The sequence below is a fragment of the Ochotona curzoniae genome, unplaced genomic scaffold, assembly GCF_017591425.1.
Source record: "Ochotona curzoniae isolate NIBS_2020 unplaced genomic scaffold, NIBS_Ocur_1.0 contig_66, whole genome shotgun sequence".
NCBI lineage: Eukaryota > Metazoa > Chordata > Mammalia > Lagomorpha > Ochotonidae > Ochotona > Ochotona curzoniae.
In genome coordinates, this window is record NW_024466512.1 from 3,978,983 (window position 1) to 4,003,636 (window position 24,654).

Below are 24,654 nucleotides of genomic sequence, written 5' to 3' on the forward strand. Positions count from 1 at the left end.
AGAAGGGGTTTGAGGACCCAGATGTGGGACGGCAGATTCCACTTGGGATGTATCTCCATCAGCAGTCATGTATAGAGGCTCGCAGCTCATAAGGAGCCCTGTGGCTCTGCTGCGCATTCCACAGCCTCGACCAGGAACACAGTTCCTGGAATCTCTTAAAAAAGAAAAGTTCTCAGCATTTTTAGGTTTCTGAGCCCATGAATCAAACCCTTTCTGCCATGGAAGTTAACAGCCACAACTTCTGCCTGGCAGCTTTATCTTGGTGTATACATTACGCGTTCCGGATGTTTATGAAGCGCTCCGACACACCAAGATTTAATGACCTTGGAAGTGTGCGTGAAAGGAGCAAGCGGCCAGCGCCCAGAGGGAGCGTCATTCTTGGTCGTCCACAGGATACGGGTCAGGCTTCTCGCCGTGAATCTTCTGGATTATTGAGAAAGTCTTATAAATTGCATTTCTGATTCCAATATAAATTCATCCCAAAAAAGATGGTTTCTGGAGCCAGTTATAAGCCTAGTCAATTAGTCTAAGACCAACTTCACTTCACCCTTGCCAATAGCACATATATTCTTTAAGGTTCGTGCCACTGTGAGTAAAGTGTTTCAGACCGTAGATAAACAAGGCAGTAGGCTAGGATCTTTGAACTGTTCCATGTTATGATACAGATGGTTCCTTCTGGAACTTGATTGCTGAGCTATCGGAAGGCTCTGAAGAAGCGAGCTGTGAGCCCCGCCTGTGCCGAGAACCACGCGAAGGCGTCTGTGTGCTGTTGGTTTTGGGGAGAGAGACTTGGGGCCTCTGAAGCAAGCGTTAAGCTCATTCTCTCGCTTTGGTTCAGAGAACAATCCATCTCCTGTCCTACCTGGCTTCTTAAGTCCTTTGCCATTTGGGGCTGGTGTTGAGCACAGCTGTCCAGATGGCGCTCACAATGCCTGCGTCGCCTGTTGGAGGGCGTGGGTGTGAGTCCCAGCCCTGAACCCAGGCACCCTGGCAGGTGTTGGTGATGAGCAAGCAGAGTCCCTGCTAAGCACACGGGAGACCCAGATGGAGTTCTGGGCTCCTGGCCTCAGCCTGGCCCGGCCCCTACTCTTACAAGCAACTGAGGAGTGAACCAGTAGAAAGAAGATCTCTCTCCCCTTAAGTGGAAAAAAAATCCCTAACAAGTCAAAAGGCACAGCACCCAGAATTCCTTCCTGGCCTCTGGGTCTGTCCCTTCCTGCTCCGTGCTGGGCTTTGTCTGACCTGACAACTCCATACTGAGCCAGTGGCTCCTGCAAGGCTTCCATGGAGAACAGAGCTGCGATTCAAATACAAGTGGTTTCACTTGGTTTCCTGCCAGTAGGCTCTCACCAAAAGAGTTCGTTTCTGAAGAATAAGCATGACAGGTGTGGGTGTTTCAGAGCACATTGTGGCCAAGTTCTCCTGCGAGCCTGCGGCAGCTGAGTGCAATAAGCCCCACGTGGAGAACCCTGACATGACACCCAACCGGCTGTGACCAGGGTGGCTTCTCTGGCCACTTGACCTTCCTGTCCTCGCTCTTCACCTCCCTCGCTCAGCTCTCATGTGCTGCCAGCACTTCCAGGGACTCTCAGACTGCGTCGGCAGCATGTATAAATGCCTAGCTGGGGCCTGGTTTCGTGCAGATGGCAATAACACTCGGGCAGGTGGGCTTCCTCTCCAGACGCCAGCCCCTCCTGCTCTCTGTTCTGTGGTCACCTAAAGTGTGACCTTTCCATTTAGCAAGTTAGCTGCCCTGGCCAGCCCTGCCATCATACCCCTCTCTCCTCCCCAGGAATGCACAAACCGCTGCTGCAATGCCACCACTTGCACACTGAAACCTGAAGCTGTGTGCGCACACGGGCTGTGCTGTGAGGACTGCCAGGTGAGCGCTCGAGGCGGTGGAGGGGTGCTGTGTCCTGACCCCGGGGTCGCAGTCAGCCTTGGGGCCAGCGGTGCAGTGGGTGGGAAGGTGCTCAGGCTGGGCCGACTTGGGCTCCGTTAAGTGTGAGCAGGCAATGTCCAGCCCTCATTCTAGATTAGCTTCCCATCTTCCGGTGAAATGTGCATCGTCATTGCTAATCACCTGAGACAAATTACTTGTGAGCTGAAACTAATTGGACCAAAGAACCTGAGCTCACAACTTCATGTTCCTTTCCAGGCACGGGGAGACTGGTCCATGGGTGCTAAAAGCTATGCCAGTCCCCCCAGGACAGCCTGCCAAGGCCAGATGTACTAAGTCCGGAGCAAGCTGTTTATACCTGCCAGTGATGCCGTAAATATCCTGGGGCCCTTGGCAGAAAAACTGCTCTCCTACTGCTGCTCCCAGACGCACTGGGGGCCGGAAGGACCCTGCCTCCACAGCAAGGACACACTCCCCCATGTCCCTCAAGTCTCACCCCAGGTCCTTCTGCTTCATTCCGAGGACCTTGTCCTGGTGACCCAGGAACCATGCACTTCCTGGGATCTCACTTCCTCCCCACCAAGGGGTTGGCCAACCCAATCCATCTGAGAGTGGCTATCACTGCTGCCTCGGTATAGACCATGCTGGGCAGCTGAGAACAGATGTCCATGGCATGGGTCAGGGTTAAGTTAGCAATCAGTGTTGTCATCGTGGTGGGTGTCTGACATCTGACTTCCAGAGGCCTGAGTATGGCGATGTAAAGCCCCCAAGGATACAGCTGCATTTCCTTGCCATGGAGCAGTTCATCCTGGCATTCTGCTTACAGGAAGCTCCCTGCCCCAGTCCAGCACCTGAGTTACGACTAGGAAGTGCACTGGAATACTTATGTTCAATTTTAAGCTCCTAACAGTGAGGAGAACCTTAGGAACAGGGCAGGTCTCCCCACACCCAGCCAGTGACGTGCAAGGAGCATGGGAGAGGTGGGAAGCCAGGCTGAGCTTAAGACAGATGCCAAGGGAAGAGGCAGATGAGGGCCCTGTGATGACGCCTGGATGCAATCTACTTTTTGGCAGGTTCCCTTCCACCCCACAGACCTTCTGGAGCGGGGCAGGACTCTCACGGCTTCCGCGGTGTGCAGCAAATGGTTCCCAGGACATGGGGGTCTCTGGCTGAGTGCAGCAAAGCCACACTGAGCCATAGACTCACTGACCCAATGTTTCCAGCACCTTCTACCACATCCTTGCTTTGCTGCTGCTTTTACCAAGGAGGCTAATGAGAAGCTTCCGGTCCCAGGGTTGAGCAACAGTAACATGGCTGCCTTGATTTGTACCCTTGGAAGCAATCCTGTTGCCCTCTCATGCCAATGGCAGCTCAAAACATGTGGCAGTGTTGGCAGGCAGGCAGGCAGGCAGGCAGGCAGGGGGCTTTTTCCTAAGAAACCCCAGGCCAGCAACCAGGTCCTCTTCCCCGGAGGACACAGGTTCATGCGTGCCAGGGCGTAGCTCATCCAACACAGACCCTACAGTTGCCTGAAACTAACAGGAAACTGATCCTGGGCTGCTGCAGGATAAAGGTACAGTTGAGGCACAGAGTAGCACGCACGCAGTGCTCTGAATGCACCTGACCTGGAGACCTTCACTCCTATATACACGCAGCTGAGGGCAGCCCAACTGGCTCTGGGGCTGCAGGGGCTGCCTCCGTCTTTCCTATGGAGCTCACCTGTACTCTAACCCACCCTCTACTTCCAGCTGAAGCCAGCGGGGACAGCGTGCAGGGGCTCCAGCAATGCCTGTGACCTCCCGGAGTTCTGCACGGGGACCAGTCCACACTGTCCAGCCAACGTGTACCTGCATGACGGGCACCCATGCCAGGGAGTGGATGGCTATTGCTACAATGGCATCTGCCAGACCCATGAGCAGCAGTGTGTCACCCTGTGGGGACCAGGTATGTGGCTGCCGCCAGCTTGAGCCTAGGGAGGGATTGGCGCGGGCAGGGTAGGGGAGCCTGCAGTGTTTCCTTGGCCCCTCACTACCAGTCAGAAGACATCCTCTTCGGAGCTCTGTCCAGCTAGCACTGATTGGCTGGGAAGGAGCCAGGGCCATGTGGGTGAAGTGGCACAGAGGGGACTGCCTAAGCTAAGTCCCTCAAGGGATGGGGAGGGCAAGTCAGCATGACACCTGCCTCTGATGCTGTCACCTGCAGCTGGGCAGATGTGGACAGAGTTCCCACTGCTCAGATCACAATGGCAGTTTTGAGCTCAGGCCAGGACCCCACCGAGAGCTAAGGGTGGCAGAGGGAGGAAGTCATAGCTGCTGGAGGGTAACAAGAGACCTTGGTGGGCCCAGGCAAAAACAGCAGATATGTGTGCAGATGGACAGGGAGTGGCAGGGTCTGAGGGCATGAACTAGGTGAAAGCGTGGACAGCAGAGCCCAGGGCACATGGATGAATAACAATTGGATGTTATCTAATGCAAAGGCAGTGGCAGACTTGATGTGTCATCCTGAAAAGGGACCCAGAGAAGCAGGGGCGAGGTGGAGAAGGTGGCCAGGATGCGATGGCCGGGCCACCCAGGGACCGTCTGGTTTACTGCCTCACTGTGTGCCAGCAGGTGGCATCTCTTGTCTCCTAGAACTGTCCAACCACCCCTAAGGCAGGGTTGGTGACTGCAGTCCACGGATTTAAACCCAAGCCACTGTGGCCCAGTGCCCAGGCATCACTCCCACAGCTTGCACAGAGACTGTACTGCGCACCCCTCCCGCTATGCAGTCACCCTGAAAGGGCAGGTCTTGAACTCGGACTCAGGACAGAGGCCAGGGCAAGAGAACCAGTGCCCAGCAGATCTCCCTCCTTGGCTCCTCTTTGGAGTCAGCAATCCAGGGCCTGGCGAGGCATCCTGGGAGTCATTTGTGATTTACTGCCAGTCCCTGGATTCTGTATGCCATGGGGGTGTTTACCCAGGGTGGAGCGCCCCTCCTGCCCCATCTTCCTCTTGCCCCGTGGCACTGTAGCCTTGCCACTCGGCTTGTTCCACCTCTTGCTACCCACAGAGCAGCCCTCAGTCCTGGCTGGAGACTCCAATTGCAACGGTAAGGCCATTATGGTCAACTGGGCACAGCTCAAGACACATCTGGCCGGGGGCACTGAAGCCGCCCTTGGGTCTTAGACCCTGAGTGCATTGTCTCTGACCCTGAGTAGCCCTTGGCCAGGGGTACCATAAGGTCCTCTAGGCATTAGTGGAGGGCACACAGTGGCAATGACAAGCACTGAATGGGCTCTCACTGTGGACATGGTCTGGTGGTCACACAGGCTTGATGTGGCTTAGTGATGTGGGATGTCTTTAAGGCAACCAAGGGCACTTTGGGGCAGTTGCTGCAGCTGCAGGTCAGGCCTGCACAGCTATAAGCACCCCTAGCTCCTGTCCCCTGCCCAGCCCTTCTCCAGGGTCAGTAACATCCCCTTCTTGAGTTACGAGCACCATGACAGGGTTCCATTCCAAGGATCCTGTGTGTATGTCAGGGAACACAGGGTAACTTGGGCAACAGGCATGCTCCTCGGTACTGGCTGCACAGCGACACTCGGCCCCACAGCCAAGCCACTCCGATGGACGTGCACGGTTCTCTGTGAGCCATCGCCCCAAGGGATGGGGCTGGCTGTGTGTCCTGAACTTGTGGTGACCAGGGCTGGCAGCTATGAGACTTCAGAGCACAGAAAGGAGAGAGGAGCAGACAGGTGGACGCTGACCCCCAGGGCGGGCCCTGCAGGATGACCAGAAGTCACCGGCTTTGAACTCCCATCATCAACCTCAAAACTCTTCATCAGCTTCCAGAAATGTTGTTCCCTGCAGCTCAAGACTGTAGCCTTGAGATGAGCCTTTTCCGGGTCAGTCGAGGCTGATGATGGTAGTCAAGGTTAGAGCCCGATGGCCGGGTGGCCACGTCCACAGCAGGGCTGGCCGGCCTTCCAGTAAAGCGTGTGGCCTCCCTGAGATGTCACTGCCGTGTCCACAGCCTCCAGCTTTACACACTGGTCACTTCACGGTCCTGAGGGTCAGAGGTCAAGCTGGGAGCCAGGCAGCGTGTCTGGAGGCCCAGGGACAGTCGTACCTTCACAGTGGGCCCTTCCTGCATATCCCAGGTCGGCAGAGTGCCGTCTCCAGCCTTTGCCTCTCTCTGACCTCTGCTTCTGTGGCCATGCCTCCCTCTCGGACCCTCTGACGAGGCTCTTGTGATATCACAGGTCTGCCAGGTCACCCAGGCTTGTTTCCTCATCCCTAACTTAGCCCCACGCTCACGCTAAGATGGAACAGCCCCAGGTTCCAGGTGAATGTGTGCACCTTTTATGCCCCAGGGGGCTACAGGTGCCAAAACATACTAGCAGGGTGACATCAGCCATTGCTCACTCCTGCTCTGCCATTTCTGTAAAGTGGGTACAGCAGTTTACCTAACCCATAGGGTTACCTAACCCATAGGGGTTAGGTAAACACAACCCATAGGGTTGCTGGGGTGCTATTGTGTAGCCTAGAGTCCACAAAACGAACCACATGCTGGACCATGCCGGGCACATCACTGTGTGATCACAGATGCTCACAGACCAGTGACCAAGACCCCCACATCCCGGGTCTTCTGAAAAGGCTGTGGCAGGATATGGTGACTAGACAGGCAGGACCAAGAAGCAGGCTTTGTGTACCAGGCTGTCCACGTGGGATGAGAAGGGAAGCAGGAGGAACAGCACGTATTTGGAGATTTGCAGAAGGACAGTGAGAGCAAGAGGGGGAACACAAGTGGCAGGTCTGGGCCAGGACGTGGAGAGCAGAGCCCCTGCCCGCCTGTGCCCGCCTGTGCCCGCCTGTGCCTCCCCCCACCCCCTGTTAAATGCCCGTGGTCCTGCGTGTGTCAGACGCCGGCTCCAGGGCCCCAGTTCCACTAGAGAGACACTTCCACAGTCCTTGTGCATGCTTGCCCAGACCGGGAGCGGAGGCAGGATGTGACACGTCACAGTGTCCTCTCGGGACATTCACCACGCTGGGGGCAGGGACCGCCTTCTCTGCCAGCATCCCTGGCCAGCCAGCCAGACGGGGCTGACGGAGCCCTGTCATGTGTGCTGACAGTGGTTGGTTTGAATTAGCCTTTCACAATTCAGGAAAAGAGAACTCGTCAGGCATGCACGCGCAGTATTTCTTCCCCCGTCCGTTTTGAGGGTGCTCTGGGCTGTGGCCATGTCTGCACGGGATCGTCGGATCTCCTGGGAGTCCAGCTCCTCAGAGCTCACGGATCGCTGGGTCCCTGGCCGGCTGGCTCCAGCCCCTTCCTGCCTGGTGACCTGGCCGAGCTGCTGAGCCAGCTGGAATCCTCCAGTGACGTTCAGGGTGTTGGTCTCTGAGTCCGCAGACCTGGAACCCTGGCTGGCTGAAGCCCTCCCTTCCCACCAGCAGTCGCTTCTTGCAGCAGGCTTTTGTCAACCCAGAGTTTTATTTCGATCAAATAATCTTCATTCCAAATCTTTCTACATGGAAAATGGTCAGCAAATTCAGATCATTTGCCTGTGGCTCCTAACTGGCAAGCACACATTTGGAATACTTTTTGAGTTTTTGGGTGCATTTTGTTTGTTTTTCTGGTTTTCCTTGTTGGTGGGGCTCTTGTTGGCTAAGAGGTTAGTTTTTTTATTTTTTTCCAGCTGATCTTTCTGCCACAACTCTTTTATATTCAGATCTTATATGTTGCAGTCAAACTCAGGAATGTTATCTGCAGCTCATACTGGGTGCCTTGAGTTGGTCTTCTTTTCTGGGTCAGTCTTAATAGAGGTTTTCTGCCAATGCGAAACCACCCTTATTCCTTGTATAAAGGGAGCTGCCTCTGTCTCCTTAGGCAGGAAGTGACATCATCAGTGACATTTGTCAGATCATTAGCATGTTCAGCAAAACTATTACTTAGCAATTATCCTTGGAGGCAACAGTGTCTGAAGGCCCAAACAACTTGCATTAGGGCAGTCCTGAAATACGTTCATGTTCTCTACCACACCCGCCTACTGGACTCCCACCTACTGGACTCCCGTCTTGGGATTTCTGCAGTGCTAGCTGGCCAGACAGTGGTTCCAGGCTGGTAAATACTTGGTGCAAGACTGGTTCCCATGGGTTTGGCTCATGGGAGTCCACGTGGGGCAGTGCAGGTATGAAACCTTACGACTCCAGGGGCTGCAGGGGGACAAGTGGCTGCAGAGGCTCCAGGGGCTGCAGGGAGACGAGGGGCTGCAGGGGCTCCAGGGGGACGAGGGACTCCAGGGGCTGCAGGGGGACAAGTGGCTGCAGAGGCTCCAGGGGCTGCAGGGGCTCCAGGGGGACGAGGGACTCCAGGGGCTGCAGGGGGACAAGTGGCTGCAGAGGCTCCAGGGGCTGCAGGGAGACGAGGGGCTGCAGGGGCTCCAGGGGGACGAGGGACTCCAGGGGCTGCAGGGGGACAAGTGGCTGCAGAGGCTCCAGGGGCTGCAGGGAGACAAGGGGCTGCAGGGGCTGCAGGGGGACGAGGGGCTCCAGGGACTCCAGGGGCTGCAGAGAGACAAGGGGCTGCAGGGGATCCAGGGGGACAAGGGAGGCTTTTGGCCAGAGGCATATTGCTGAGGAGTCTGAATGTCTCCCCTTGCTCCCCTCCTGCGAGGAGGCCACAGTGGGATGTACCCACTAGGACTTGGTCTTCCAATGAAGGTGACTGTTGAGTTGCAGAGCCAGAGCAGTCCTATTTGCTTGCTGCAAGGCCTTTGTGGGGAAGCAGCGACAGAGGGCAGGCGGGCCTGACCTGGTGACCTGGAGCAGGTGTGGCCAAGGGGGTGGCTTCTAAGAGAGGCAGCTCAGGGATTTGGCCTTCAGAGTTTACGATGGGTAGACTTTGCAGCTTGCTCACATGTGACCAGAGACAGGTTGAAGTGTTGTGCCTTGGTGCGACAGTCTGTGAACTGGGCATATTGTTGACCTTCCGTGGAGATCTTAGCGATCAAAGACACCATGTGATGGGTTCAACACAACCTCTAACAGTTGGGTTGCCCAGCAAATCCTGCACTGTTGAGCTCAAGCAGGCCATTCATCTAAAGCATGTGCCCTTGGTACAAGTAAGGGCAGGGACCCCAGCAAAGATGTCCTGTATTCCCAGGCTCAGTGGACCCCAGGGCGTCCACCTCGTGTCTTTGTAGGAGGTCTCCTGCTGCCTCTTTCTCATCAAGTAAAAGCAGCCTGCAATGTACCCAGCACGAGTCAGGGTCCAGGGCAGCCATAGCCCCAAGCACTGAAACGAAGTGGATGCAAAAAGTTGGAATTCATGTTTTAATTAGGTGCAAGATATATGCAAAAACGCCCAGGAGTTCAGACCAGGTTCGCTCCTAGCCAGCATTTCCTGAAGTAGCTGGCCCTTCCACAGTCTTCTCTCTGGGGACATAGAGACAGGTGAGTGTGTCCTGATGCACTCATGGACACAACAAATACCCTGCATATTGCGTACAAGGTTAGGTTCACGGAGCTTTCCTCCCAGGACCCTCTGGCAGTCCCCTTCATAACCGGGACTTGCTTAGCCACTGCCTCTGTGCCAGGGGCTCCACCAACTGATTTGATGACCCCGGCCTTTTGAGTCAGGTGGCATGCATGTCCCCACCTTATACGCCTGATCAACCTACATAATTCTGAGTCCCACGCCCTTGTCCTTCCAACGCTGTACCCAGACAGGACAGAGGCCTTCCAGAAACCATCAGTATTTGGTAATCGGTGATATTGGTTGCTATTCCCTTGGGTCCCATGCACACCCATCTAAAAGATAAGGAATTCCCCAGAATTACTCCTCAGAACCATGGCAGCCCTGCCAGCTGGAGGGGGTACTATGCGGACCATGAACCCCTGTCTTGTTGAATTAGGAGGTTCGTGGGGGTGAGGTCTACTCACCCCAAAAAGATAAGTGCATTTGTCACGTTTAATTATTGTTCCTTGGGTATGACTTTGTGCCTCTATTTTTGGTTATCATGGTAAAACAGCTTCATAAAATCACTTTGACAAAGCAACAGAATAGGTGATTAGGTTGTGGGAGTCCTGAAGATACGCCCACTGGGCGAGAAGAAAGGCACAAAAATGCACCTGTCGCTGAGAGTGGCTCCTGGTGACAGTATCCTAGGGAACCGCACGTCAACATCAGAGCAAGGACAGGTGCAGGGGACGTGCTGCAGATAACAAAATGACTTTGAGACAAAAGAGAAAGAATGTGAGTGAAAGAGTTGCATGGCATGTGAGAGAATGAAAAGGCAATGTTTCTTAATTAAAATGTGATTCATAATTTCTTACATTAGTTGCCAACATATTGTAAGACTTGGCTATATCACTCACACTGGTGAGAATTCACATCTCCAAATTGGCCACAAATCTTTCAGTGGAATTTGGTCTTTGGAAAGTGGGAGCTCCCTCGTAGCTAAAGGAGGCTGCTTGTGTGGGCAGGAGCAGGTGCCAGGGAATAGCAGGAGGGGCTTCAGTGACCGGTAAGTGTGTACGTCATTGCCTCTTGTGAGCTCTACGCCATGCTAGCCGCTGACTTTGGCGACTTAAAGCCGAATATGAACACCACCTCCCCAAGGCTCCCTGTGTCTTGCCTTTGGGGTTCCTAGTTGAGATCCATGGTTTTCTCCTCCGAGGGGCTTCTGTGCTTGTTTGCCATTTCTGCCACATCTTCAGCCCCTTTCTTTGGCATTCATATATTGGGCTTCCCATTTGCTTTGCTGTTACGTTTCCAATATCTTCAATCCCTGTTACAATTGCTCCCTTAGTGTGTAGCCCTCATTGTGACAGAGGGCCAGCCACTGAGTCATTTAGGAAGACCCGAGGTTTACTTGGCTCATGGTTCTGGCAACACAGCACCAGCACCTGGCCGGGGGCCAAGTAGGGGAACTTCTTGCTTTATTAGAATATGTCAAGGGGCATCACGCGATTAGGTGGAGCTCCTGGGGCGGCCCAGCTCTCTCCCCCGCCTCTCTCAACCCCATCTGCTCCTTCCCTCTTCCAGCTCCACTGCTTTCATTCCACCAGAGTCCCAACCTGTGGGCTCACAGCGGGACTGCCCCTGGTCATCCCCAGAATCGCCTGCATGGCCTGACCATGCCCTCTCACTCTGCATCCACCTTGTGGAGAGCAAGCAATGGAAGTGGGGAATGGCGGTAGAGCCCCAGCAGGGAACTGTGCGCTGTCCTTAGCGCAGTCTTTGTGGGCAAAGCTCTCGGCTCTAGCTCAGCCAGCAGAACACTGATGGAGCAGTTGTGTGGCTTGGCATGGTCCCTGTGGATTTATCGCTTGCCTGTCTAGCTCTGTTCCTCCCACTCATTGTCCTCTCTGTCCATCCGTCATGCTGTAGTCTTTGGCCACACGTGAGGGTTTATTCATCACTGGCTTTCAGGCCTGTGGCAGAGTGGTGACCAAGTTGGATTAAATTCCTGCTTGCCTGAAAAATGCCAAAAGTGATAGAAAACAGACGAGTGAATGTGTTTTTCTGAAGTCCAGTGTTGGGGATTACATGAAAGGAGAAACGGAATAAGGGGATGGAGTAAATGTGTTTTAAAGTGTGCTGATCATGGAGTACAGCTCAAGGGGCTGTGAGCTGAATCCCATTGCCTAATCCTATCAGTGACCCTACAGGGTAGGCCTCATTGTCCGAGTTATGGACAAGAAAACCAAGAATTAGGAGGTTAGCTACATTGCTGAGGTGGGCACAGCGATCAAGGGCAGGGCCCCTGAGGGTGGAATCCTGTAGGGCATGCAGAAGGAGGAGCTGGGTCTTAGATGTCGGGAAAAGAGTAAGATGCAGCCACACAGCCCAGGCACCCTCAGATTCCAGGGATCAGGGACACGATGCCAGAGGTACGCACTGGGTGCTGATAGCATGAGACCAGAATCGCCTTGTTCCTCTTTCCCAGATAAAGGAGTATCACCAGCATCTCCTAGTGGCCATTCTGCCATTGAATGTGCTGTGGTCACACTCACTGTTCCAAAGCACTTTGTCTCCTGGGAACTATGGTCACTCACAAAACATGCCTACCACGCTACAAGTGAAAGGTGTTTGCTCTTTCTCCTGGCAAGGAATCTATAATGGAAAACCATGTGTGCTTGAGGCTACTGCCCCTTAAAAAGCAACATGGAAAGCCTCCCCAAAATGGTTCTGCAGGTGCAGGCCTGGGGTGGCCCAGGACAGTGGTATGCGTGCTGGGCAAGGTGGCATGGTCTCTCTGATCCTGCCTGTGGGCAGCTGATGGGAAGGACTCGGGCATGAGTTGAGCGGTAAGAGAGCCTTCCCTGATATCTCAGGCTGCGGTCACTTTAGAAGGCAGATGGAGCTGGGCTCAGGACAGGTGGACGTTAGAAGTGATAGATGAGGGATTACCCGTTAGGGTGTCAGCTTGAGAGAGTCGGGAGGCTGAGCCCACAGTGCCCCTGCTTCTGAAAACTGAGACACTTGCTCACATGCTCATGGTCTCCAACAGGCATGATTCTCCCAGGATTCCAGAGCTTGGACAGGGCTGACCGCTCTTGTGTCTGCCAGGGAAAGGTGTTCAGCAGGGCTTTTCCCCAAGTTCATCAACCACCATGCTGCCCCAGCTAGAGTCTGGCTCCATGGCCAGAGGTCACACATGCCTCGGGCCCTGGGTACCAGGCCCAAAGAGGAGCGTGGCATGAAACGTGGACTTGGCCTTGGGCCAAGCCCTAGAAAACACTGCCTGCTGTTGACCAAGGCTCCCACAGGCCAGTTCCCCTCTTGAGTCGGTGGAGACTGGAGGCATTGGGTATGAGTTTTCTGAACCCCCAAATCCCAGGATGCAAAGAACAGCAGAACTGCTCACGGAAGCTGCAGATGGTGCTTTGCTCTGTTCCAGGTGCCAAGCCTGCCCCCAGGATCTGCTTCGAGAGAGTCAACTCTGCCGGGGACCCATACGGCAACTGCGGCAAGGACTCCAAGAGCTCCTTTGCCAAGTGCGAGATGAGGTATGCTGTCTGCACGACCCTCCTGTGTTCCCACTGCCACCTTCCCCTGTAGTGTAGGGCTGGTTCCTGCCTGTGTTTCCTTGGGAGTCATTTGTTCTCATCCCTTCCAGAGATGCTAAATGCGGGAAAATCCAGTGCCAAGGAGGTGCCAGTCGGCCAGTCATCGGGACCAATGCTGTTTCCATAGAAACAAACATCCCACTACAGGAAGGAGGCCGGATTCTCTGCCGGGGGACCCACGTGTACTTGGGCGATGACCTGCCTGACCCAGGACTGGTGCTTGCCGGCACCAAGTGTGCAGACGGAAAGGTAAGAGCCAACACTTGTCTGCGTCACCATTGAGAAAGTCCCATTCAAGGGCTGTGCTTCCGGGCTGGTTGGTTTCCTAAGCCCACTTCTCGGAGCGTGGTCTCAGCATCCAGTTCTTTGCAACCTGAGAGATGGAATCTGTGCATCTCAGATCCCAGTGTGAAGCCGTCTTCTCGGCCATGGATCATCTCTGTATTCCTGGGGTTGCAGGGGTTCCAGCTGAGACATGACTGCGCAGACATGCCAGAACATGGAACCCTGCCTGGGAGGGTGACTGGCACTGGGGCCGGGTTCTTGAGTGGAATGGGAAATCAGACATGGAAAGAAGATGAGGACAGGGAGCAGGTGGTGGGATATGCAAAAGGCCGGAAAATGATGCGGTGGAGGCAGGCGCAACTAGAAGCTGTGTCTGGAGGTCAAAAAATATATTAAAGCAAAAAAAGGGACCCTGAGGCTCTCACGTAGCCACCCTGACTTTGCTTTCACCAGAACTCCTTGTCAGAGATGATCATAACAGAAAATGAATCAGCCTCCAAATGCCTTTCTAGTACCACATTTTCAACACGATTGTGAGTTCACTCAGGAGCATGGAAGTCAGAGAGGAAAGGACAGACTGCTTTCCTGCCCAAAGACCCACAGGAGGGAACTCTGTCCTATCTTCGGCCCAGGTCCCCACAGCCTGAGGTCCCCATGGCCCAAGTCCCACACAGCTGAGCCCCATGTGGCCTGAGCCCCCCAATAGCTTGAGCCCCCATATGACCCAGGCCCCATGGCCCAGGTTCCCATAGCCTGAGCCCCACGTGGCCTGAGCCCCCCCACAACCCGAGCCCCACACGGCCTAAGTCCCCCACAGCCCAAGCCCCCAATGACCCAGGCCCCATGGCCCAGGCTCCCATAGTCTGAGCACCACACAGCTTAAATTCCCCACGGACCAACACCCCTTGGATTGAGCCTCCATGGCCTGAGTTCCCACAGCCCAGGACCCCCCTGGCCTGAGCTCTCACAGCGTGAGCCCCCTTGGCTTGAACTTTCATGGCCTGAGCTGCCGGGATAGGCTCTTTTTTCAAAGAGTGTTCACCTCACCCTTGGGCCCAGCGGGTGCCCTTGCCCATACCAGAGTCCTGCTTGATTGAAGCATTCCTGGATTGAAGCGTATAGCCCTTCCCTTGCCTACCCTTGCCTGTGCATCTCATGAGCGGCCCAGCCCCAATGCCCAATATCTAGACTGGGCCATGCACTTGCAACAGGGGCCCAGGGCCCCCCAGCTCGTGTGCAACCCCGCCATGCCCTGGGAGAGCCAGGCGCCCATCCGCTCACCTCCGCTGAGCGCTGTTGTGGCTTGCTGCGCTGTCGGCACAGCCCTCCGGGTTTAAGACAGCACCCCTGTTGCAGGGTCCTCCTCAGAACACTTGGAGTCTGACCCATCTGCCCCCTGCTCCGCCTTTTTATGGAGAGGAAACAAGCCACTGATTGTAGATCTCACTGTAAGCTCTGAGCCACAGGCATCAACTGAAACCATGAAAAATGCCCCAAAGCATGAATGTTCACATTGAACTTGCCCTTGAGAGGCGTTGAGTTTGGGGTCACAGTAAGACCATGTGTGAGTCAGGGGAACAATGCCTTGTCATGTGGTTCCCATGTGACTGCACAGGCAGGCCTCATGATGCTCTCCTGGGCTTGCTCCCCTTCTCACTTAACCCGTGTGTGTGTATGTGTGTGTGTGCACATGTGTGTGTGTGTGTACGCGAGCACGCGCTTCTGGAAGCACTGACATGTTGGCTCTGCTCTCTTGCAGATCTGCCTTAACCGTCGATGTCAAAATGTGAGCGTCTTTGGTGTCCACGAGTGTGCCAGGCAGTGCCATGGCAGAGGGGTAAGGAGCCTGCACGGCCCTGGCAGAGCCGGCCCATGGCAAGCTGAGCAGGGGATCCTGCCATCCGTGGCTTTTTGAAAACACAGCACTCAGTGTCCTTTCAATATTTTTGTCTGGAGACATTAATTTTCTTTGACCTTTACATAGTAGAAGAAATGTCACTTTTAGTTCACAAAGAAAATCAAATTGGACAGTAATTATCTTTTAAATTAACATTGTGTGACTTATAAAAAGAATTGTGTCATCTTCAAAGTAATTTTAACATCAACCCTCCTTCAGAGGGTCTCTCATTCAGAATTTAACCAGCAGTGTCCCTCGCACTACTGGCATGTAGAATATGCATCTGGACTGCAGTATTCCCCAAAGAAATTAAAACTGCATTAACTGTGCCAACCTATCTTCTTGACATCCCACCAGGGAGTCTGACCAAAGAAAGTTAGTGTTTCAATCAGAGAATCTTCAGGGAACAAGAAAACTTTGTTTAAAACGTAATTCACATTTCTTGATGGGCTCGATTGTGTCCAGTGGACTCTCCCTCACCCTGATTAGCCACGCCAGGGATTGGTTAGCCTTCCTGAAGCCTTTGCTACAGCAGTCAGGCCCTGGCCCCCCATCCCAATGTGGTGCCCTATGCTGCTGCACCTGCAATTGAAGGATGACAGTACTGCCTCACAGGGGCTTGTCAGCTGCGGGTGTAGCTGACTCAAGATGCCCCAGGCCTCTCTGTCCTCACTGGATCATGTCTGGAAGAAGCAAAGGCATCCTGCCCTATTTTCTTAGTGACAAAGACATCAACACCCAAAGGTGGGTAGGGGTGATGAACATGGGACGTGGTGGCTGAGAGCGGCAAGTCCCAGGCTCCCGGCAGGTGGGGCAGCTGACCGGGAGCCCAGGCAGGGCACACTGGCAGCACCTGCCTGTAGGGGGGAGTGCTGGAATTTCCCTGCCCCCATGAGTTGCCAAAAGCTGGCAAGCTCCAATGCAGAGGGCAGTGGCACAGAGCAGTGTATGGGATGACTGGGTGTCCAACACAGCTGCATCTTTGCGGGACCTTGGACTTGGCACAGGCCATTTGGTTCAGCTTCACGGCTGGACAAGGGGTATTCGCGGAGTATACATATCCCACTGGGCACACCTGGGAGCTGGTGTGTGTGTGAGGGAATGTTGGGAGGGAGGCAGACTCAGAGGCCTGCAGAGTTCCATGGCCTCTGTGAGCACAGGAATTGCAGGCTCAGCTGAAGGTCTCACCTGCCTGGCCTGTCCACGCCTCCTGGCTGAAGGTGGCTGGAGTGGGCCAGATGGCTGTCATGTGTCCCCAGGGCTTCAATTGCTTGTCTGACACAGAGCCGTGCTGGCCAGACAGTGGGGGTCTCGGGGAAGGGAAAGGCAGGCCAGGGAGAGGAAGAGCAAGGCTAAAGAGGACAGCGCTAGCAGTCCCCCGTCACCCCCTGCATGGCTGCTGACAGCCGACGCTTGTCACTGCCACGGCCTCAAGCCCCCTCTGCTCTGCGTGGGGGCTCGTCCTTGCCCAGGTGGGGAGTGCCCAGCCTGGCTCCGTGCGCAGGCTCTGGCCACAGGGTGCCCTTGCTTGTGCCATGGCTCTTGACTGGGGATCATCCCGAGGTGCCCCTAACGCTGCCTCCCTCCCGTCTTTCCCGCCCTGGAAGGTGTGTAACAACAGGAAGAACTGTCACTGCGAGGCCCACTGGGCACCCCCATTCTGCGACAAGGTGGGCTTCGGAGGAAGCACAGACAGCGGCCCCATCCGGCAAGCAGGTTAGTGCAGGCCACGTGTCCCTGGAGTTGCATGCTGAGCTCTGGGCAGGCGTAGCTCAACAGCAGAAAGCCCCCAGGAGCCTGCATGGGGCTGAAGGCCTGGGCCCTCTCCCGGGTTCACGTGCTCCCTCACCTGGCTGCCTCTCTACCGAGCCTCCTGCTCTCTGTGTCCCAGGGCCCAAAGGTGTGAACTTTACATCCTTTATAACTCTGCCTGGAGTGGCAGCAAGGCTCAGAGAAAGTGACCTTGATGAGGCAACAGGACCACAGCAGCCCCAGCGGGCTGCACAGCCACACCTGTCGCTGCCTCCTCCTCTGATTCCCACATTGGTGCTTTCCTTTGCATTGGAAGCACTTAAGGCCAGAAAGAACGTTCCTAAAGCCACCCAGCTAAAATGGAGACTCGGGCCTGTCTGGCCCCACAGAAGCTCCGACAACAGTTGTGCTTGCATCCTCAGCTTATCCTATCCCCACCCCTCCCACCAGGGACCCTCAGAAGAGGGCCCACAGCCCTGTGCACCTTGCTCGGAGCTCTGGCCAGGCAGCCAAGGTCTGAGCCTAAGGGATGTCTCTTGGAAAGTGTGGGCCCAGGTAAACTGAGGCAGAGCAGGCGGGGAGTGCAGCTGAGAGTGCCCCGAGCGCCTGACATTGCCTCCCTGTGACATGTAGACCAGTATGGCTGCAGTACAAGTCACCAGTCCCCAAGGCCTGCTGTGATTGGCAGACTTGAATCCCAAGGTTGCCATCATCGTCATGACAACAGACACAACACCAGTCTGCAGGACCAGGCCCAGCATGCAGGGCTCAGGAAGGGCGGCCAAGCCAGCAGGCATACCTCTGCAAAGGACAAGGGCGGTGCGTGCCACTGGCCTCCTGTGTGCACACAGGCAGGTCTTGGCCTTGCTGCCCACATTCTTCTGGGCCCAGGACCCATGCGAGTAGGGAAAGAACAGGAAACTCTTGCCTGACCTGATGCCCAGTACAGTGGTGGGTGGGCAAGGGCTTGGCCCAGCATCCCCTGTCCTTGATGAAGTCTCAGTCTTGGCAACCAGTCGGTTTCCTAATCAATACTCTAATATGGCTTTAAGTGCACAGCGAGCAGGTGTCGCATTCTCATCAACCCAGGACTGTCCACTCAGTCCCTAAGCCCGAGACAGGGACGGGAGAAGGCAGCAGGAGTCTGGCTGAGCCCACAGAGGGCTAGCTCGTCAGGCTGGCAGAGCTGCTGAGCCTTTCTTGGGTAAGAGTTCTCATAAAGGAAAGCCACTCAAGTGTTCAAACCCATCCTGTGCTGCTGTCACTTTGTGCAGCTGCCAGCCCAATCCCCCCAGACACACACACACACACCACACACACCACACACACACACACACACACACACACACACACACACGGGGCAGGCGAGTGCCAGCCAGCCCTATGTCCTGCTGTCCCTGTTTCTCTCCGACCTCACCGAGGCCCCTCCTTTTGCTCAGCGACACCTCAACCTTGACAATTGTTCTCTGGCTGACACCTAGCATGCTCATGTGACTTTCAGCATGGAACAGCCCCAAACAGCAGGGCCTGGGGTTGAGCAAGCAGCTGTAGGTCCTGCAGAGGAGTGGTAAAGGGTGTACAGTGGTGGCAGACAGGTGCCAGGCTGGGCAGAGGGCAGGGGCAGGGGTCTGCAGGTGTCAGGAGAATGTTTGAAGCAGAAAGCACCAGCTGGGCGAGGATCTGGAGTCTGACCCAGGATTGCAGGAGGCTGACCTGCAGGACTCGGGCTCAGTGTCCCTAAGGACGAGAGCCGTGGCCTGGGCAGCCCAGTGCGCGGTCCTGCTGTTCCCGGAGACGGGCAGCCTCAGCTGAGACGGTGGATGGCATAAGCTAGTTGAGCTGACTTATCAGGTTGATTTTAGGGAACCAAGACTTTTGCTGCTTACTGTGGTAAGACCATAGAGCTGCCAAGCCTGGCTCTGTGCGTGCTGCTAAGAGGAAGAGTACGCTTCATCCACGAGTCCAGGAGCAAGGCTTTTCTAGGAACCCTGACCATGACTCCCTGCTGTGGCTGGGATTCATCCCTGAAAAGACGGTCAGTGGGCAAGGAAATCCAGAAGTGGGGTGCAGGTCCTGTTCTCCTGCAGAGGGGGCAGATCAGAGGTGTGGGGACTCGGTGGTTACAGACACCGTGGCACAGTCCCCAGCAGCCTGTGACCCAGTATGTGAGCCATACCCTGGTCATGAGTGGAAAGTGAGCTGCATGACCAGAGAGCAAAGTCCTTAAGCAACTTGGGGTCTGGATGAAACTTCAGGCAGCTCGGACCGTCGGCTGTGACCCTAGGGCCACAAGCCAAGGTGAAGGCTCAATTACCCCTCCTCCCTGTGCCAGAACAAGGTGTCTCTCTCTCTCTCTCTCTTTATAAGATTTATTTATTTTACTAGAAAGGAAGATGGACAGAGGGGAGGAGAGACAGGGAGAAAGATCTTCTGTCTGATGACTCACTCCCCACGTGGCACAAGGCTGGAGCTGAGCCTGTCCGAAGCCAGAAGCCTGGAGCCTCTTCTGGATCTCCCACGTGGGTGCAGGATCTCAAGGCTTTGGGCCGTCCTCGACTGCTTTCCCAGGCCACAGGCAGGGAGCTGGATTGGAAATGGGGCCGCCAGAACTCGAACCGGTACCCATATGGGATCCTGGCACATGCAAGGTGAGGACTTTAGCCACCAGGCCACTGTGCCAGGCCCAGGACAAAGTCTCTTACATGTCCTGAATGAAAGCAATCCAATCATCAGAAACTATACGCTCCCAGAGACTGGACTTTGCTTCCAGTGGCTGCTTTGTAAGATTTGGTTTATTTGAAAGCAAAGTCACCAAGTAAGGAAGAAAATTTTCCATCCTCTGGTTCATCCTCCAAATAACCACATTGGCTGGGCTTGGGCCAGGCCGATCCAGGAGCTTCATTCAGTTTGCCCACATGGGTGCAGGGCCCCAGGCATCCGGAGCATCTGCTGCTGCTTTCCCAGGTGCATCAGCAGGAGCCAGATTGGAAATGGAGCAGCCAGGACTCAAATCTGTGCCCCTATGGGATGTTGGCATTGCAGTCGGCCATTTTACCTGTAATGTCACAGCACTGGTCCCAGTGACTGACTGGTAAGACCCTAGCAAGACCAAGAAAAATGGGCATTTTGTTTAAGCCATTTGATTTTTTTTTTTACCAATTTTTTAAAGATTTTTTTTATTTGAAAGGCAGACTTTACAGAGAGAAGGACACACAAAGAAGATCTTCCATCCACTGGCTCACTCCCCAAATGGCTGCAGTGGCCAGAGTTGAGCTGATCCAAAGCCAGGAACTAGGAGCTTCTTCCAGGTCTCCCACATGGGTGCAGGGTTCCAAGGCCTTGAACCATCTTCTACTGCTTTCCCAGGCCACAAGCAAGGAGCTGGATGAGAAGTGGAGCATCTGGAACTCAAACTGGCACCCATGTGGGATGCTGATACTGTAGTCAGAAGCTTAGCCTATTACACCACAGTGCTGCCCCCTCTTTTTTTTAACTGATTTGAAATGCCCAGAAATAAGGCTCACTCTAAAAAACGGGGACACAGCCTGGACCACTCATGGATGAGATGAAGGGGCTGTACACGGCACGTTTGATGTGAGAGCCGGAAAGGTTTGGTCAGGGACCACCTGGGTTGTGGTGAGCTCTCAGTGATGGCTGCCTGTGGTCCCAGCTGTCCTCACACATTGGGGAGCCTGTGTGTTCCAGCACTGATCCCACCCACCAGGCACTTCCTGTTTAACAAGCCCAGACCTGTCCACGTTGAGTGATGGCAGTGTAGCCGAAAGCACGCACACAACCTTGGAAGGAGACTCCTTTGTTAGGGTGCTACTCAGGAATGTACTGCCTTTGTTTTGGCTTGTTCCTTCAAAGTCCACTTTGCCATAAATGTCACAAGTTGATACCCCCTGTATTTCATTATAACGGCCTCCTGCCATGAGTCAAGTGTGATTTGTTTCAGATAACCGAGGCTTAACGATAGGAATCCTGGTGACAACGCTGTGTCTTCTCGTGGCTGGATTTGTGGTTTACGTCAAAAGAAAGACCTTGATCCGACTGCTCTTTACAAACAAGAAAACGACCTTTGAGAAGCTAAGGTACTCGGGCTTGGTCCCTGCCTCGGCGGCCCATCCTAGTCAGAGGAATATGCAACAACCCACTTCTCCCCTCATTTGCCTTAGCAAAGGGGAGACCTAGACTTCTGGATAAAAAAAACTTGAGATAGAAGAGGAGTCTTAAAAAATTCTGATGGACCAGCTGCCTCTTTTCCCTTCTCTGCAACTATTTGCCATTCATGACTCGAAAGGGAGAATGTGATGACACTGATATGTTTTCTCCCAACCTTACGTCAGCAATTTTTGTAAGACTCCGCTGCCTTGGCCAGGTGAGGTGGTATGTGACCCAGTGGATCCACAGGCGTTGACGCTGAAACATCAGCTTTGCGGGAGACCCCCAGTGGGGTCACAAAGCCACATCCTTGGGAGGTGCAGGACTAACCAGGCAGAGTACCTAACCGTGCGTGTTGTCTGGTCTTAGCAGATTCAGCCCCTTCCCCCTTACGCTGGGGTAGATGGGTAGGTTGCCTGCAGAGTGTGACCACAGACAAAACGCAGGAAATGAAATCGATGAGAAGGGTGAATGCCTGCGCTGACATCTGTGGGGTTGCCTTGCAGGTGCGTGCGCCCTTCCCCGCCCGCCAGAAGCTCCCAACCTCGTCAGCCTCGCCTCCTGCCCCTCGGGAAGGGGCTGATGAACAGGCAACCACGTTCTCACACACCAAAGGTAAGTGCTGACCACAGAACTGGGGACCACCGTGTGTGTGCTGGCGGATGGTAGCATTTCCCTAAGGACCAGAGTTTAGACATGCTGCCCACAAAACAGAGTCAGCGCTAGGAATGCCACCCATGAAATGCTGAGTCAGCACCGCACATACTGCCTGTGGAGTGCTGAGTCACTGTTAGACCAAAAAAGCTTGTGAAGTGCTGAGTCAGCACCACAAGGCTGCCCATGAAATGCTGAGTCAGCATGCTTTGCAGCAGGGGCAGCCAGGTGAGATCCTGGTGATATTTGGGACCGGCAGGGCAGCCCCGCTCCATCCTGCAGGGGGCAGTCGGTGTCCGCTGTGGAACAGGCCTGTGTCATGTCGTGCCATCCCTACAGGCCCCATTATATTGCCAGGGTCCCACAGGTCTGCAGCCCGAGCTGCCTTTAGCACTGGATTCCTCTTGTTTCCAAGGCTTATAGCCAGGTTTGGGTGAGTTGCCTTGGCTCACTGTCACTTATGGAACCTTGCGAAATGTTGCCTTAGCTTCAGCACTGCCCATTTTGCTCCAGCCCTGAGCTGTGCCAGCCCTGGGCACCTATGCTCCCAGGTGTTTTGGCTCCGAACCCACAGAGGCTCATGGCTCTCGCTTAAATCTCCTGATTTTTCTGATACTCTGCTGAATCCATCCTGTATTTCAATCTAATTTATTTTCTTCCCGCCAAATTTTGTTTGTTATTATTTTTTTTTATGTAACCATGAGAATGTTTTAAATTTTGTGTTTGAAAAGCAGGGTGCGGGGAGACGCCCCGGCTGCTGGACGTCTAGATGTCCGGCTCTCCCCCGGGCTCTCCTGGCGTCAGCAACCTCGGGCACCCGTCTCAGCTCTTGACTGAATGAGTAACTCCCCCGCGACCCAGGCCTGTGGCTTCATATTTGGTGTCCCCTGGAGTCTGACATTTTAACTCAATAAAAATTAATGCTTCAATGTCACAGTAAGGAGAAGGAAGGCTTCTAGATTTCTTGGCCCACCTTCCCGTAGCTCTGCCCATCCCACAGGGACCACCGCTGCCTTTGACACTCGTCTCAGCACGACTCTGCTCTGCCCCCACAGGACAGGACCAGGAGGCTGCCACAAGGCCCAGATGTTGACATCAGCAAACCCCTCAACCACCACCTCGATGTCCCTCAGCCCCAGTCACCCCAGCGAGTGCTCCCACCCCTCCACCAGGTCCCGCGTGCACCCCGCGTCCCTGCCAGACCCCTGCCAGCCAACCCTGCACTCAGGCAAGCCCAGGTAAGTGCAGGCTCTGCTCTGGCATGCAGACATTGGGGATGAGTTGCTCAGCTTCTGCAGGTCTCTCTGAAATGGAAATAATTGTGTTTCTGTGCCGGTTAGGGCACCTGCTTCCCATGTGGAGTTCAGGACGGGTTCTTGAGTACAGTAAAAGGTGAAGTATGATTTAATATTAGTCATTTGTTTATATTCAGAGTGCTTGAGATACTTAGGCAACTGATCTAAACTTTTGAGAATAGCAGGTGACACTATCAGTAATTGGGTCTGGGCCAAAATAAAAAGAGGGCGTCCAGAACAGGCAGCCCCTCTGAGGGACAGTCAGGATACATACCACATGACTGCCTCGGTCTAGTGCTGCAGCCAAGCCTGGCGCTTGGCAGCCCGTTGGCTGCTCCGTTGGCCTGGAGCTTGGCAGCCCGTTGGCTGCTCCGTTGGCCTGGAGCTTGGCAGCCCGTTTTCCTGCTGTGCCGGGGGCCCACCGTTTGCCTAGCCCGTGAGAGGTGATGGTTCCCAGGAAACCCAAGAGGAAGCAGCTCACACCAACGCCTGGCAGCAGTGGTGTTGAGTTGCCGCCATGGTCTGCTTTCCTTCCAGCAACTGTTACTTACAATCACTGTGTCTCAGCATCATTTCCATTATCCTCTGTGTGAATGACATTCATATATAATGATTTTCTGCCTTTAAATCCTTCACATTTACCATAGCATTTGAAATGTTATTGTGACAATAGCTGTATCACTGAAGAGAGAATGATTCTTTTTTAAATACCAGCCAAGTAGTGGGCATATTTGAATGTCTCGTGCCGTCATTGGAACAGGGGACTTTAAAAAAGTCCCATGTAGGACTTTAAACCCCAGAGCCATGGGTGGATGGTGCTGGGAGGGTGCCGAGCCAAGGGTTGGTGGTGCTGGGAGGGTACCAAGCCATGGGTGGGTGGTGCTGGGAGGGTGCCGAGTTGGTCCAGCTGTGAGGTGCAGGAAGTGGGCCTGGTCGTGGGGCCGGGCTGCTAGGGGATGCCCAGAGATGGGACTGGCTGCCCAAGGTGGCTCAGCTGCCAGCAGGCTCTGCTCCCTCTCTGGCCTGTGATTGGTCCCGAGGTTGGTCTGGCCCCGTGATTGGTCACTGCGCCCTCCTCCCATGACGGGCTGAGCCAGTGGAATCCCGATCCTCAGCTCAGAGCTAAAAATCAGCCTCTCCGTCCTAAGTAGCTTCTCCAACGCATTTCTTGTAGATTTGAAAAGTTGACGAATCCAGCCCCATCTTCACTATTAAAACAGCTCTGCTGTGAGGCTCTACAGAGAAATACTGGACTTAATTTTTCTCTTAGGAGATTCTTAAGCATGAAATATTTGGAAAAGTTATATGACCCTTGAATCCTCATTATATGGAGATGAATCTTTTTTTCAGAATTGTCACATACTTTTGGTACATTGCCGTTCTCACAGTCACTTTGCTAGCACTGAAGGTTAACATTTCAAAGCTTTGCAATTTGGTATTTTATGAGAAACACTTTTAGTCTACCAGTTGAGAGGAGATGCTGTCTACGGCCATACCACCCTGAACGCGCGAAGCTAAGCAGGGTCGGGCCTGGTTAGTGCTTGCATGGGAGAGAGGAGATGCTGAGGTTCCGTGCCATGACTGTCCTTTCCATCCGGCAGCTCTCCGCGGTTAGCCATAGTGAGTCTTGGTGGACTCGCCTTTCTGGTGTACTGT

General features: G+C 54.4%; 1 protein-coding gene across 1 annotated transcript in view; it reads left to right on the forward strand.

The window, feature by feature from the left end:
* Positions 1-24,654, forward strand: part of ADAM12 (ADAM metallopeptidase domain 12) — a 267,367-nt gene that overhangs the window by 223,724 nt on the left and 18,989 nt on the right. Inside the window, exons 13-21 of the mRNA XM_040991939.1 lie at positions 1,793-1,882; positions 3,649-3,844; positions 12,783-12,891; positions 13,002-13,200; positions 14,996-15,073; positions 16,741-16,849; positions 20,844-20,979; positions 21,556-21,664; positions 22,759-22,941. Of these exons, the coding sequence (XP_040847873.1) occupies positions 1,793-1,882; positions 3,649-3,844; positions 12,783-12,891; positions 13,002-13,200; positions 14,996-15,073; positions 16,741-16,849; positions 20,844-20,979; positions 21,556-21,664; positions 22,759-22,941 (1,209 nt within the window). The remainder of the gene's footprint in view (positions 1-1,792; positions 1,883-3,648; positions 3,845-12,782; positions 12,892-13,001; positions 13,201-14,995; positions 15,074-16,740; positions 16,850-20,843; positions 20,980-21,555; positions 21,665-22,758; positions 22,942-24,654) is intronic.